The 16,551-nt window shown below is 36.7% G+C and overlaps 1 protein-coding gene across 4 annotated transcripts in view; it reads right to left on the bottom strand.

Moving 5' to 3' along the window:
- The window catches only part of HCFC2 (host cell factor C2), a 38,233-nt gene that overhangs the window by 15,088 nt on the left and 6,594 nt on the right, over positions 1-16,551 (bottom strand). For all 4 annotated transcript variants that reach the window (XR_013522063.1, XR_013522064.1, XM_035257432.3 and 1 more), the window contains exons 4-9: positions 12,817-13,025; positions 11,650-11,734; positions 9,887-9,993; positions 9,592-9,780; positions 3,556-3,723; positions 2,297-2,349 (exon numbers count right to left, since the gene is read on the bottom strand). Coding sequence is in view for 2 of the 4 variants with exons in the window: in XM_035257432.3 (XP_035113323.1) it covers positions 2,297-2,349; positions 3,556-3,723; positions 9,592-9,780; positions 9,887-9,993; positions 11,650-11,734; positions 12,817-13,025 (811 nt within the window). In the remaining 2 variants the exon portion in view is untranslated. The remainder of the gene's footprint in view (positions 1-2,296; positions 2,350-3,555; positions 3,724-9,591; positions 9,781-9,886; positions 9,994-11,649; positions 11,735-12,816; positions 13,026-16,551) is intronic.

The raw sequence follows: 16,551 nt of genomic DNA, 5'->3' as shown, positions 1-16,551 counted from the left end.
AATGAGGCTTTTAGAGATTCAAAACGTGGCTGAATATATTTAAAGATTTAAAAATTGGATAGAGAATTTAGCATATAAAATAAATATCTCAGAAATAGAAGATAAAAAGCAAAATCAGAGGATGAGTTTATTTTAAAAAACTGAAAAGAAATCGAGGGAAGAAATCATCAGTAATGAAGGTCATGAGTTTCCAGAACAATGGGGTCCACTGGGTGTAGCATACCAAATGAAGACATACACTCTAAGGCACATCATTGTTGATATTTCAGAATACTGAGGATAAAAAGAAAAAAATTAAATCATATATGAAGGATCAGGAATCCAAACGGCATCACACTTTTCAATAGCAACACCGAATGATAAAAGACACTAGAAAAAATGCCTATAAATTTCTGAGGGAAAATCTTCCAATATAAGATTCTATAAACCAGACAAACAATCAGTTAAATAGGCTAAAGACATTTTAGATATGCAAGATCTCAAAAAGTTTATCTTTCATAAGCCCACATCTCAGAGGGTGGCAATAAAATAAAGGAAAATGCAGAGAAAGAGAAAGAAATAAGGTCAAGAACTATGGGCTGTAACACGGCTTAACACGGGAAAGAGATAAATTGCTAATAGGAAACAGAATTTAGTTCTAAGGTAACAGCTGTGCAGAAGGCCTAGAGAAGAACCAGTACATGAGGACAGGGGGCTCCAGGAGTAATGGTTCTAAGGGGGGATGAAGGAAACTACCTTTTATGTCCAAATATCTTGAGAAGTTTTATAATTTTTTGGAAAATCTGAGTATGAATTAATGACAGACAAGAAGAAAACTAAGCAAGTGAAAAAGTGAGGCAGTTAATGCCAGGAAAAACAAAGTTGTATGAGAAAGAAGCAATTCTCATAGCACACTGCATGGCTCACCTTCGACTATCTCACCATCACAGTATAAACATCAAATCATAATTCAACTAGAAATATGTGAAGGATGTGGAACAGGAAGGGAGGGGATGAGGCAGAATTGTAAGAGATCATCAAATTGTCACCTTTCATTATTGAAGACAACTGACAACTGATCTAAAAGCAGACCCTTCAACAACATGACTTTGAACTGTGAGGGTCCATTTCTATGAGGATTATTTTCAATAAATACAATTGGTCCTCCATATCTGTGGGTTCCACGTCCTCAGGCAAACACATATGGAAAATACAGTATTCGCAGGATGCAAAAACTGTGGATACAGAGGGCCGAGTTTTCACATTTGCAGGTTTCACAGGGCCAACTGATATTTCCACAAAAATATGGAGGGGACTATGGAGGGTGGGTCTTGGAACCAATGCCCAGCAGATACAGAAGGACAACTGTTAGATACTGAAAGAAAGCTACAATAGTTTAAAGTAGTTGCTTCTAGGAAACAGAAATCAAGAGCAGGTAGGGAGAGGGTAGGAAACTACTGCTCTTCATCATAAGCTTTAGAGTACCATCTAAATTTGTGATATACACATACATGTACATATAGTATATAATCAATATATAACATATTAATACATAAAACATAAATATTATGTCTACTATGACAGGCTATACTCTGCTAGCTTTACTTGTAATAACCCCTTCCTGACATACTATAAGTATGACACAATATACTTCCTGACCTATACCTTTACTGGTCTTCAGTCATACACAGAACACAGAACATATGAGCCAATACGTACATCATTTTCCTTGAAGAATCTACTGAGGTAGACAGCAGTTTACCAAATAAAAACAATGAATCTTAGTAAGCATATTCATTAGTCTCTACCAAGACGTACTGTGATGTACTTCATAAATAAGAAATAACCTCACGGTGTTCAATTTAGTAACTGATATTTTTCAGTAAACAAAATACATAGTAAAGAAAATATTTTATACACATTTTAAAAGTACATCTTTAAGTGATTGTGACATTTAGAAATGGCAAAATATAGACACATAAGTCACATAAGTACACATTACAATAAATTAGTCTGATGTCTGTGTAATGCAGCTGGGCTTCTCTTGGCCTGGTTTTCAATTCAGTCTTCTGTCACAGTGATCTGTGAAGCTTTCTTTAAAAACAGAGCTGCCTGGGCATTTTCCTAAAGATTCTGCTTCACTAGATTTGAGGAAGGGCTTGGGAATCTGTGTGTGTTTGTTTATCTCAGAGATAATTCTCATGTGCAAGCAGGGTTAAGGACCCCTCTTCTAGAGTAGTAGTATGTTAAAAATCTGAATAAATATTGAGAATATAACCATAAACATCCAATTACCATCATATACTTTTTTACTTACACTGTTAGGAATGATGTTATTACTGCCTTGTCTGTGAGGGTCCATCCTGACTCCTGCAGGAATTGAGAAAGGTTCAGACTGATATGCTCTTAATTAGCTTCAATAAAATATAATTAAATATTTTTAGTTACATATTAAAAGTATTAAAAGTTTTAGTTACATTTAAAAAGTAGTATCTTTACCAAAGGTTATATGTTTTCTTACTAATTTGCCTGAATTGACAGAAATCCTCTCTGGGAAATGTGCAAAATTTGTGTTTCCTTTTACTTTCCAAGTGCCTATTTAGTTAAAAATACTTTTGAAAAAAGCTGAGATATTTATGAAAGCAAATTAAAGCCATCTGTGGAAGTCAAGTAATATGTCGAATTAGGAAAGTACATAAAAATGAACTGCAGGCTGGGCATGGTGGCTCATGTCTGTAATCCCAGCACTTTGGGAGGCTGAGGTAGGCAGATCACAAGGTCAGGAGTTCGAGACCAGCCTGGCCAATATGGTGAAACACTATACTAAAAATACAAAAAAATTAGCTGGACATCATGGCACATGCCTGTAATCCCAGCTACTTGGGAGGCTGAGGCAGGAGAATTGCTTGAACCTAGGAGGTGGAGGTCATAGTGAGCCAAGATTGTACTCTAGTCTGGGTGACAGAGTGAGGCTCTGTCTCAAAAAAAAAAAACTGCAGAAAACACAATCTATCCTACATTTCTATGTGTTCTACTACATCATAATGGTAAGACAACCAAGTTTTAAAAATTGAAATGCAATGTATTTAAAATTACCAGGCACAGTCCTACTATCATAAAATTTCTTAAATCAAACCTAATCACAGACTTTTCTGCAGTATGTATACTCCAGTGTGTGTGTGTGTGTGTGTGTGTGTGTGTGTGTGTGTATTTATTTATTTTTTTGAGACAGAGTCTCACCTGTTTCCCAGGCTGGAGTGCAGTGTTATGATCTCAGCTCACTGCAACCTCCATCTCCTGGGCCTCCTGGGTTCAAGCAATTCTTTTGCTTCAGCTTCCTGAGTAGCTGGGATTACAGGCATGTGCCACCATACCCGGCTAATTTTTGTATTTTTATGAGAGACAGGCTTACACCCTGTTGGCCAGGCTGGTCTCAAACTCCTGACCTCAGGTGATCCACCTGCCTCAGTCTCCCAAAGTGCTGGGATTACAGGTGTAAGCCACTGTGCCTGGCCTGTAGTATATATTTTTAAAAGCATGTGAGCATACATACTCTAAGCATGAAAATCATGTTACCTTGCAAATTTGGTGCTGCTGAAGAATCTGATGATGCAGTTTGGTATGGCAAGTCTGTACTCAACTGCAAAAGATAGCCCTCAACCGTAGACACTTCATCCCACTTGACATGAAAGGAATTGGTAGTGGCTTTGATTAGCTGTACTTGAGATGGTGCCGGTGGTTTCTCTAAAGAACAATCATGATATTATACATTTAAGTTTCCAGTGTATAAATGGTATGCTGATATAGTCTGTGTGGAATAGAGCTTTAAATATACTCACATAAAGACAGCTATATTAGGTCAAATAAAAATAGTTTGGGGTTCTCATTCTATTTATTTATTTATTTATTTACTTCGACAAATTAATCTATAAACAAAACGATCCAGTACTAAACTAACAAACTATCTGAGTCATCAGATTCAAAAATGTGTTTAATCCTAGAAGAATTTTTTTTTGGGTGGGGAGGGGACTGAGAGGAAGCAAGGGGAGCCAAGTATTAAAGCTACATTATTTTATCTTCCTTAGAAGTTCTAATGTTTTTTAATTTTATAAGCCAATTTTGTGTCAACAGCATACATGTTAGAAATTCTGTTAATTTTAGCAAAGATAACTTGGACATGATATTTTACTAAAGCATAACTTCTCTGAAGTTAATACCCCTTATCAAGACTTGTACTACTGGCTGGGCATGGTGGTTCATGCCTGTAATCCCAGCACTTTGGGAGGCCAAAGCAGGCAGATCACCTGAGGTCAGGAGTTTGAGACAAGTCTGGCCAACATGGTGAAACCCCATCTCTACTAAAAATAGGAAAATAAGCTGGGCGTGGTGGCTGGTGCCTGTAATCCCAGCTACTCTGGAGGCCGAGGTAGGAGAATAGCTTGAACCTGGGAGGCAGAGACTGCTGTGAGCTGAGATCACACCACTGCACTCCAGCCTGGGCAGCAGAGCAAGACTCTGTCTCAAAACAAAAAAAGCACTCATACTACCAAAACATGTAAGTGCCCTGATATAAAATATCACCATTTCCAAAACAAATACAATCATATCATAGACTCTTATAGCTGAAAAAAAGGATCTAAAATCATTTCCACAACATCTCTGTCTTTTCTTTGTATACCTACCATAATAGGAAATTCACAACTCAGAGGCAGTACATTCCATTTTTCTACAGTGACACAAGAAAATGTATTCTGGTGAATTTAAATCTCTAACTAGGGCTGGGCATGGTGGCTCATGCCTGTAATCCCAGCACTTTGGGAGGCCAAGGTAGATAGATCACTTGAGGTCAGGAGTTTGAGACCAGCCTGGCCAACAAGGTGAAACCCTGTCTTTACTAAAAATACAAAAATTAGCCGGGCATGGTGGCATATGCTTATAATCCCAGCTACTTGGGAGGCTGAAGCAAGAGAATCACTTCAATGCCTCCAGGAGGTGGAGGGTGCAGTTAGCCAAGTTCACATCACTGCACTCCAACCTGGGTAACAGAGCGAGACTCCATCACACACACACACACACACACCTCTAACTAGAGGTCGGTAAACTGTAGCCCACCAGATTCAGTCTGTGCCTGTTTTTGTAAATAAAAGTGTATTGAGACACAGCTAAGCTCATTTGTTTATGTATTGTCTATGGCTACTTTCATGTTACAATAGCAGAGTGAGTAGTTACAACAGAGACTAGACCTACAAAATCTAAAATATTTACAATCTCATCGTTTACAGAAAAAAGTTTGATGATCCCATTTTAGAAGATAATGAAGCCTAGATCCTTCAGCTATTCCCATGTAAATTCCTCCATGATCTTATTCACAATCCAGTTTATTTCTCACAGTAAGACAACCCAGATTTGAGCAAAAATAGACAAAAAGTCAAGAAGGTAGAGCCCAATATAATAGAGTTTACATGAAAAGAGATTGGAGAATACAGAGAGGGTGCATGCAAATCAACGTAATAAAGAAAAGTCCCCAGAACTGCAGAACATGAGTCTTTAGACTAAAAGGGCTGAGTACTCAACACAACAGATCAAAGACACACACACAAGAAAGCACATTATTATTAATTTTTTTTAAAGTGCTGATAAGAGAAATATAAAAGCTTCCAGAGAAAGGGGAGGGAAAAAGGTTATATTTGAAAGGACCAAAAATCAGAAGTGGTTTGGATTTCTCAACCAAAATACTGGAAGCCTGAATACAACAGAACGATGCAATGCTTCCAAAAGTCTGAAGGATAAGGCTTTATAATGTAGAATCCTATTTCTATCCAAACTGCCATTTAAGTGGAAAGGAAGATTCAACATATTTTCAAACAATGCAAGATCTCAAAATTAATGTATCATCTCTGCACCCTTTTCCTGGGATTTGTTCCATGAAAAATGAAGAAGTAAACTAAGAAAAGGAACTGTATGGGATCCTGGAAACAAGGAATCTGGCAGAGGTGTGAGGCAAAAGATAGCTCCAGGAAGATGATGGAGACTCCAGGATGATGGCTGTGCTTGATTTGTAGAGGGCACCCACCCCAGATTGGAGCAGGTGAGCTTTCTTCCAATTTGATAGAATATCTATGCATCTAACTATAATGAGAGAAGATTTAAACAAATAACAAAGGGTATGGATTGAATTAATGCTAAATATATACAAATCTAAAACAAAAATAATAAAACTGAAAATTACTACATGGCAAATAAAAAACTGTACAAAAGGGCTCAACTGTGAAGAATGCTTATATAGTCATAATATAAACACTGAATAGTCATCTAGTAAAATTATGGTATAACCATATTGAGAGAATGGTGGGTAGGAAAGGTGTATGGGAGAAAGAGATGAGGAATGGTGGGAGAAAGAGATAAATCCTTAACTTCCATAGCAAAAAGTGAGCACATTATTGCCTAAATGAAAAAAAAATACATCAAAGTAACAATATATGCATGTGATACAGAGAGAGGGAATTAAATACCTAAAGAATCATTTAACAGATTTGAGAACAAATAAATGCTTGTAGGGCAAGTAAACTAAGAAAAGGGAGGAGCAAAGAACTGTGATTTTTCACAGAAAGCCTCATGGAATTCTATTACTCATTTACACGCTATTAAATGCACAAAGTTTAACTAAAAGTGAAAAAAAGACAACTGATGCTAACTTATCAAGAGGAAAAACAAAACCTATATTTTGCCCTTATGATAGTGGCCATGGTTACTTTTAGAATACTGGTATCTAAAGCTCATTATGAAAAGGTTCGGGCCATTAAATTAATTTTTTTTTTAACTTTTTAAAGTCACAGATCCCTTAGAGAATCTGCTCAAAGTGATATAATCCCTACGGAGAAAAACTCAGTCATACACATTTTTTTCATCCAATTTCAGAGACTGAAGCTTATCCTTAGACTTTAGTTAATAATTTTCAATTCCAAAGGTGAACCAGTAAGTTGGATTTTCTGTATTTCTTTCCTGCTTGCTAGTACATGCTTCTTCTATAGAAAGCATTTACTCTATTAATTCATTATTTTTTCAACTATCTTAATTTTAAACTTTTTACATTAGAAAAACAATACATGCTACTGTAGAAAACACAGACAAGTAATGAGAGAAAAGCTCTGAAGAGAGTGTATAATCTCAGCTCTTAGATAATGCTTTGGTGTGTATCCTTCCAAGTTTTCTATTTACCATTTTGAAAAAACTGGAGTCACCATATGTTTTATGATGTTTTTCTCATACAACATCAAGTATTACGTCTCCAGATATAATTTCTCTAATGGCCACAAGATTCATCTATTTATTCAAATGCCTACTTGATCTTATTTCAAACTTAGCACAGTCTAAATGGAACTCTTGATTTTCTCCACAATGCTGTTTTCTCTCAGTCTTCCCTATCTCAATATAATTCAAGCTAAAAATTCATCCTTCATTCTTCCCTGTCACTTGCCATACAAAGTATCAGCCAGTTCTGTCAACAAGAACTCCAAAATATATCCTGAATTTATCCAGTCCTCCCCTCCTTTGTCACCATAGAGTCTGAAACACTTTTTTGACTACCGCAAGAGCTTTCTAACTTGTCTTGCAGTGTGCACCTACAATTTATTTTCCATACAACTGCCAGTGACCATTCCAAAGTGTACATCAGATTATGTCACATCTCTCCTTCAAATTTACCCATAACTCATCACTGTACTTTAAAAATAACTTAGAAAGTTTTACCACCATATTTAAGGCCTTATGTCCTGTGGTCATCTCTGTAACCTCCATTCCTACACTTTCCTCTTTGTTTACCCAGCTCAAATCTGTTGCCAAACATACCAAGTCTTCCCATCTCAGACTCCTATTTGCTGTTTCCTCTTTCTGCAGTGGTTTCTCTGGCCTTTTTATGTGGGTAGCTCCTTCCCACCATTTGGATCACATCCCATGTCATCTCATTACAGAAGCCTTTTTTGACTCTGAAGGATAAGGACCTTTCCCAATACCTAACACCACTCTGAAAAATAAGGACCTTTCCCAATACCTAACACCACTCTGAAAAATAACGACTTTTCCCAATACCTAACACCACTCTGAAAAATAAGGACCATTCCCAATACCTAACACCACTATCTCATGTATTCAAATGAGTAACAGAAACTGAACTGATTTTGTTCACCTTTTCATTATTGCTTATTATCTCCTTGCCATCTTACCCTCTCAGAAAGTAAGTTCTTTGTGATAGCAGGGGCACTATCAGTCTTGTTCACTGCTATATTCTCAGCATTTAAACAATTCCTGCTACACAGCTGTCAATCAATATTTATTAAAAATGGATATGAGGTACATATTTTTAAAAATTTTGGTGCTCTAATGATTTTTTTTTTTTCCTTTAGAAATGGGATCTTGAGGCTGGGCATGGTGGCTCACACTTGTAATCCAAGCACTTTGGAGGCCAAGGCGGGTGGATCACCTGAGGTTGGGAGTTCAAGTAATGGGATCTTGCTCTGATACCCAGGCTAGAGTGCAGTGGAGCAATCAGAGCTCACTGTAGACTAAGATTCCTGGGCTCAAGTGATCCTCCTGCCTCAGCCTCCCAAGAAGCTGGGACTATAGGCATGTGCCACTGTACTTGGTTAATTTTTTGTTTGGTAAAGATGGGGGTCTCACTATGTTGCCCAAGCTTGTCTTGAACTCATGGCCCAAGCAATCCTCCCGCCTTGGCTTCCCAAAGAGCTAGGATTACAGGTGTGAGCCACTGTGCTCAGCCTCTAATATATATATATATTAAAAAAAAACTTTTACTTTAAAATAATTTTAGATTTGCAGAAAAGTTGCAAAGATAGTACAGCATTGCCATAACCCCCAACCCAAGCTTTCCCTGTTTTCCAGCTTCCCCTAATACAAGCACATTTGTAAAACGAAGAAATTGTCATTGGTGTAATACTATTAACTCAATTATAGACAACTCAGATTTCACAAGTTTTTCAATTAATGCATTTTTTGTTCCAGGATCCAATACCGAATACATCATCACATTTAGTTGTAAAGTCTCCTTCGTCTCCTCCACTTTGTGATTATTTTTTAGTCTTTCCTTGTTTTCCTTCACTTTGAAACTTCTGAATAGTACCACTCACATATTCTTTGTAGAAGATGTAGAATGTCCCTCAATTTGGTTTTGTCTGATATTTTCTCATAGTTAGACGGGTTATGGGTTTTGGGGAAGAAAACCACAGAGGTACTTTTACTCATCACATGATATTAGGGAGTAAATGATATCAACGTGACTTATCACTAGTGATATTAACCTTAATCACTTGATTAAGGTGGTGCTTGCCAGGTTTCTCCTGCTTGCCAGGTTTCTGTAAAGCTACTATTTTCCCTTTCCATATTCTATTCTTTGCAAAGGAGTCTTTAAATCCAGCCTACACTCAAGGAAAGGATAATTATATACTCCTCAGGAGTGGGGAATAACCACACATATTGTTTCTTCCATTCATACTTAATTATGGGAAAGAAAGGTAGCATTTACAGTAAGTCTCAAAAGGCAGACATATGAGTGCTTATCTTAAAAAAAAAGTTTATTTGTTAAATATTCTTACCTACCAGTATCAAGATACCAAAGATCCTTGCAGCAAACTTGACTATTCAGTGCTTTTTTGTAGCCATCTCTTCCACTCCAAAAATACAATCGAGTGCCAATTGCAACAGCGCAGTGTCCAGCTCTTGGTCTTGGTCTTGAATTTTTTTTATCCTCTTGAGAATCTGATACTAGGGTGGTCCACTCTGTTGTATCTGAAAAGACAGAAATATCCATGACTAATTTTTTGTTCTTAACAAAAATTTTTAAAGTATCTTATTAATAAAGTTTAATTAAATGAGTAACTCTTAAAAGACTCACCCAGATTTAGGTAAGAAAATGAACTGGTACATCTCCATTCACAATCATGAGGTGAAGTCTCAGTATTTTCCCCCTTATATGGGACCCATCCACCAAAAATATACATCCTGAGCAACAACAACACAAAAACATAAAGTAGCTTATTTCATTTTACTTCATGGATTTGAAGTGCGAAGACTAGACACATTTCCTATCAGCAGGGCTTCAGAACTATTCATTCACTCACCATTGTCAAGGTAATGGAAATAGGAAGACAAATAAAGTGGTCTTCTTTCAAGAGTTTACAATTTTATGAAGCAATACAGAATCACAATTATTTCTCTCTGGCAAGTTACTTAAAGTGAAGACTATTTCAATTATAATATATTTTAAAATAAATATTGTCTATAATATACTAAGGCATAGTACCACAGTCAGAAAGATACCCAACTGAGCAATGACCATCCAAAGTCAAATTTAAAACTGTATGCACATAGTAACTGAAGAGGATTGAATTTCATATAACTTTGGCCACTGATATCATTTAAATGAAAACTTTAAACTGTGTCTCAGGACCCTAGGAGTACTTAAGACAAGCCTGATGGCTACTGGAAGAGAAAGGCTCATCAGGCAGAAATCAGGGCCCATGTGACCTGATGCCAACCAGAGATCTATTTTTTTAATGCCAACCAGAGATTTTTTTCTTTTTTTGATAGGGTCTTGTTCTATTGCCCAGGCTAGAGTGCAGTGGCATGATAATGGCCCACTGCAAACTCATACTTCCTGGGCTCAGGTGATTCTTCCACCTTGGCCTCCCAAAGTGCTGGGATCATAGGCATGAGCCACCATGCCCAGCCAGAGCTCTATTTTTTAAAGTCGATTTTTATATGTTGGGGTTTCAATGAAAAATTTCATTTTATAAAATGATTCTGCAGTTAAAAAAGTATATAGATGGTTTTGTTTAAATGTAAAGACTATCCTGTTTGGTTTTGAGTTAGTTAAAAAAAAAAAAAACAATAACTAGGTTCTAAATCAATAGTCATTTCCTAAAATATTAAATTTAAGGTAGAATCCCTGAAATAATAAATATTTCATTAAATTCTAATTCAACAGTACTCCTAATTGTGGCACAATGTTGCACAGACAAGGGAATTTGTTGACGGCAGTAACAGCCAACATTTATGGAATGCTCACTTCATACCAGAAACTGTTCTAAGCATTTCACATGTATTAATCCATTTAGTCTTCACTACAGCCTTGTCAAGTAGCTTTTTACGTTAATGTACATTGTATACTTAAGGAAAGTGAGGTATAAACAGATTCAGTTTCCTTGCCCCAGGTCATACAGGACAAGTGACAAAGCTGGATCTTGAATTTAGGCAATCTGGTTACAGAGTTTGTATTCTATCAACTCTATATTGCCATCTAAAGCATAATTATTAAGAGTACATGCCTGAGTACAAATGAAGCACTACCAAAAATAGAAAAAAAGAAACAGTGAGTTAAGTGATTAGTTTGGCAATATCCAGGTTTACATTTACATAAAGCCTACCCTGGGCAAGACATTATAATGAATGCAAAGAAGTAAAAGAGATAGTATAAGAAAACGGCACATTAAGTATTTTAGCTTCTACAGACAAAAAATTATTTTAGCTTCAGTAAGCACAATCAGACTGTGTTGTTTCATAATCTACTTCCAAGAAACTAGTAGCATTACTTTCCTTTGTGTGCTTCTTAAGTTGTTAAAAAAAAAAAAAGAAGTGAAATACAAAAAAACACCATACTTGTTTCCTATGACACTGGCTGTATGAAGGCTTCGTGGAAGTGGCACTGTCCCTTTAGTTTCTGGTTTTGACCATGACATGGTCTCTAAAAGTAAAAATAATTATATTAGCAACTTGATCTAACAACAGCAAGTTACCTCAACTTGCATAATTAAAAAAAAATAAAACAAGGACTTACCAAAATGAAACACAGCATTTTAAAACAGTTATTTGAACATTATCTTAAATATTTCCAGCTTACATAAACTGCTAATCAGAAATTTATTTACACTTAATGTTAGTACAGCTAGCCCTATGTATCCATGGGTCCTGCATCCATGGATTCAACCAACCACAGATTGAAAATATTCATAAAAAACTTTGGCTGCACTGAACATGTTTTTTCTTTGTCATTATTCCTCAGACAATACAATATAGGAATCATTTATGTAGCATTTACATTGTGTTAGATGTTACAAGTAATCTGGAGATGATTTAAAGCATATGGGAGAATATGCCAATACTACATACACCATTTCACATCAGGAACTTGAGCATCCATGGATTTTGGTATCAGGGGAGGTCCTGAATAAATCCTCCACAGATACCGAGGGATGACTGTATTTGTAATAGGGTGCCACCAATATTGAATTAAGAACAATATTAGGGATTTTACCATTTCAAGTAAGAGTACACTGGACAGAAGATAAGTCAAAGGTGAGAGGCACACTATCCTCCAATCATTCATTCCTAGGATCCCTTTAGAAAGAACTACCTAAGCGTTTTTTACTGGCTACCAATAACACTGTTAATGCTACATTTCCTGTAGATAGGGTAACCATATAAAGTTATCAACCCCAGCAGGACACTTTTCAGAGTGAAAGAGAGTACTGTACTATTGATAATTACACAGGACAATAAGCATAAATCAGAATCATCCCAGGTAAACCAGGACATATGGTAACCCTATTTACAGAAAGCACAAGAGAGTTACTCTTATAAACCAAACATTCATTTGTCCAATCTGATTTATCAGAAACCATTTATATCACACATCTGCTATTACCTGGGGCTAGAAGTGCTAGTTGTAAAACTAAGTACAACTCAATAAATACTAAAATCAATAATATTTTTCAAAGCATTTTTTTAATTTGCTCTATTCCTGAGCCTGAATCAAGTTAAACTTACCTAAGTCAAGTTGCCATAGGTCATCCAGGCGAGCACCACACATTCCACCAAAAACATACATTTTAGGACTTCCAGAATCTTTTTTGCAGTATATAACAGCTGTGTGGGACTCTCTTGGAGAAGGCACAACACCTTTTGTCACTGGAATGCTCCAACCCACAACACCAGAGCCATGCTGTAGCTCCAACTCATAAAAATCATTTAAATATCTAGGATAGCATAAAAAAATTAAAACATTCAGATAATATATACCCTTCATTTGTATTTTATTTCTATTTGTAAAGATAATATGTGCTTACTGTGAAAAGTTCATATAGTACAGAAAGGCATTAGGAGAGTAGAAACTCCAAACCTCATTCATACAATCCATACTTATCAAATACTACTATGTTCCAGGCATTCTTCTGGGGCTCAGTAGTGAAGAGAAGAAATTAAAAATAATTCCTGTTATCATTTAGCCAACACTTTTATCAATGACAACTTGCTACATGTTGGTGTTAAAACACAACTACAAATCCTGTGACACTTTTACCATCAGGAAGTTGGGTCTATGTTCCCTTCCCTTGATTCTGGGCTGGTTTGTGACTGCTTTGATTAGTAAGGTATGGTAAAAGAACACTATGTAGGCCAGGCGCAGTGGCTCATGTTTGTAATTCCAGCACTTTGGGAGGCCAAGGCGGGTGGATTGCTTGAGGTCAGGAGTTTGAGACCAGCCTGACCAACATGGTGAAACCCCATCTCTAAAAATAAACAAACAAAAAGAACACTATGTGACTTCTGAGGCTGGGACACAGGTCTACACACCTTCACTAGAACACTCACTCTGGAATCCTGAACCACCATGTAAGAAGTTCAACTCCCACAAAACTATCATGTGGGGTGGCCATATGCAGGTATGTAGGGTGACAGAACCAGCTTAGTCTGTCAATTTCAGCTGGAAATTTAAGAAAATTTTGGCCGGGCATGGTGACTCATGCCTGTAATCCCAACACTTTTTTAAAAAAGCAAAGACTCAAAAAACATATTTGGGGGCCAGGCGCGGTGGCTCAAGCCTGTAATCCCAGCACTTTGGGAGGCCGAGGCGGGTGGATCACGAGGTCAACAGATCAAGACCATCCTGGTCAACATGGTGATGGGTGAAACCCCGTCTCTACTAAAAATACAAAAAATTAGCTGGGCATGGTGGCGCGTGCCTGTAATCCCAGCTACTCAGGAGGCTGAGGCAGGAGAATTGCCTGAACCCAGGAGGCGGAGGTTGCGGTGAGCTGAGATCGCGCCATTGCACTCCAGCCTGGGTAACAAGAGCGAAACTCCGTCTCAAAAAAAAACAAAAACAAAAACACATATTTGGAACATACAAAAATATATATGTAAAGAACTCCTAAGAATCAATAATAAAAAAATTGAAATCCATTTCAATATGATTAGAAATAACAAATGAATTCAGCAAGATCATAGGATACGAGATAAATAACAAAACCAATTGTATTTCTATATACTAGGAATGAACAATCCAAAAATGAAATTAAGAAACCAAATCAATTCATAATATCCTAAAAAGAATAAAAAACTTAGGAATAAATTTATCAAAATTAGAAAGAGCAACATGTACATTGAAAACTACAAAATATTGCTGAGAGAAAAGATCTAAATAAATGGAGAGACGTTCCATGTTCATGAATTGGCAGATCCAATATTATTAAAATAGAAATATTATTAAGATAATATTATTAAGATGGAAATATTGGCAGATCCATTATTATTAAGATGGGAATCTCCTCCAACTAACATATAATCAATGAAATCTCTATCAAAATCCTAGTAAGCCTATTTTTGAGATGGGGTCTCATTCTGTTGCCCAGGCTGGAGTGCAGTGATGTGAACATGGCTCACTGTACCCTTGGTCTCCTTGGCTCAAGCAATCCTCCTGCTTCAGCCTCCCATGTAGATGGGACCATAGGCGTATACCATCACATCCGGCTAATTTTCTAATGTTTTGCAGAGACAGAGTCTTGCCAAGTTACCCAGGCTGGTCTCAAACTCCAGGGCTCAAGTGATCCTCCCACCTTGGCTCCCCAAAGCCCTAGGATTACAGGTATGAGCCACCACATCAGTCTTTGCCAATTTCTGATTCAAAATTCTCTAAAGATATGCAAAGGACCTGTAACAGCCAAAATACTCATGAAAAAAAAATATTTAAGAACTCATGCCTTCCGATTTCTTACCATAACACTTACTACAAAATGTAGTAATCAAGACAGTGGGGTACTAGCATAAAGCTAGACATATAGATCAATGGAATATAACTGAGAGTCCAGAAATAAACTCTTAAATTTATGGTCAACTGATTTTCAACAAAGATGTCAACCAACACAATATAATGAGGAAAGCGTAGTCTTTTCAACCAATGGTTTTGGGACTTCTGGATATCCACATGTGAAAAGATAAATTTAGGCCCTGACTTCACCTCTTATACAAAAATTAACTCAAAAATAAATCATACATAGAAATATAAGAGCTAAAACTATTCAACTTTCAGAAGAAAACAGAGGAACAAATCTCTATAACCCTGAGTTAGGCAAGGAGTTCTTAAATATGGCACTAAAAGTATGATTCATAAAAGAAAAGTTTGATAAATTATATTTATCAAAATTTAAAACTTTCATACTTCAAAAGGTAATAGTAAGAAAATAAAAAGATAAGCCACAGACTAGAATATAATGCTTGCAAATCACATTTCTTTTTTTTGAGACAGTCTCACACTCTTGCCCAGGCTGGAGTACAGTGGCATGATCTGACTGCAACGTCTGCCTCCAGGTTCAAGCAATTCTCCCACCTCAGCCTCCCAAGTAGCTGGGAGTACAAACATGTACCATTTGTATGCCCAGATAATTTTTTTGTATTTTTAGTAGAGATGGGGTTTCACTATGTTGGTCAGGCTGGTCTCGAATTCCAGGCGTCAAGTAATCCACCTGCCTTAGCCTCCCAAAGTGCTGGGATTACAGGTGTGAGCCACTGTGCCTGGTCAAATCACATTTCTGATTAAAAAATAAAACAAAACATAAAACTTATATCCAGAATATATAAATAACTGTTACAACTCAATAATAAAAAAACCATCAATTAAAAAATGGATACAATACTTGAATAGAAATTTCACCAATGATATATAAATGGCTAAAAAGCACATGAAAAGATGTTCAACACTATTGGTCATTAGGGAAATGCAAATTAAAACCACGAGATACCACTTTACTCCCACTAGGATGGCAACAATAAAAAAGACAGATAATAACAAGTTTTAGCCAATGTGAGAAATTAAAACCCTTACATATTGCTGGTGGGAATGCAACATGGTGTAGTCACTTTGGAAAACAATGTGGTAGAATTTCTAAAGAAGTTAAACATTTCGAGGTGGGAGGATCAATTGAACCTGGGAGGTAGAGGTTCCAGTGAGCTAACATTGTGCCACTACACTCCAGCCTAGGTGACAGAGTGAGACCCTGCCTCAAAAAAAAAAAAAAAGAAAGAAAGAAAGAAAAGAAAAGAAAATAGGACTGTGTAGAGGATCGGATTAATGTTCCCAACTCTTCTCTCCTAGTAGGCAGAGTATGTATCCTTAGACCACTGACTCTGGCCTTGGCCATATGGCTTGCTTTGACCAATGGAATGTGACCAGAAATGAATGTGCTTTGAACAGAGGCTTTAAAAATCATTGTATGCAACTGTATGCAC

Source organism: Callithrix jacchus, chromosome 9 (assembly GCF_049354715.1).
Source record: "Callithrix jacchus isolate 240 chromosome 9, calJac240_pri, whole genome shotgun sequence".
Classification (NCBI taxonomy): domain Eukaryota; kingdom Metazoa; phylum Chordata; class Mammalia; order Primates; family Cebidae; genus Callithrix; species Callithrix jacchus.
Note: the sequence above shows the minus strand (reverse complement) of the source record. Positions and strands in the feature narration are given on the sequence as shown.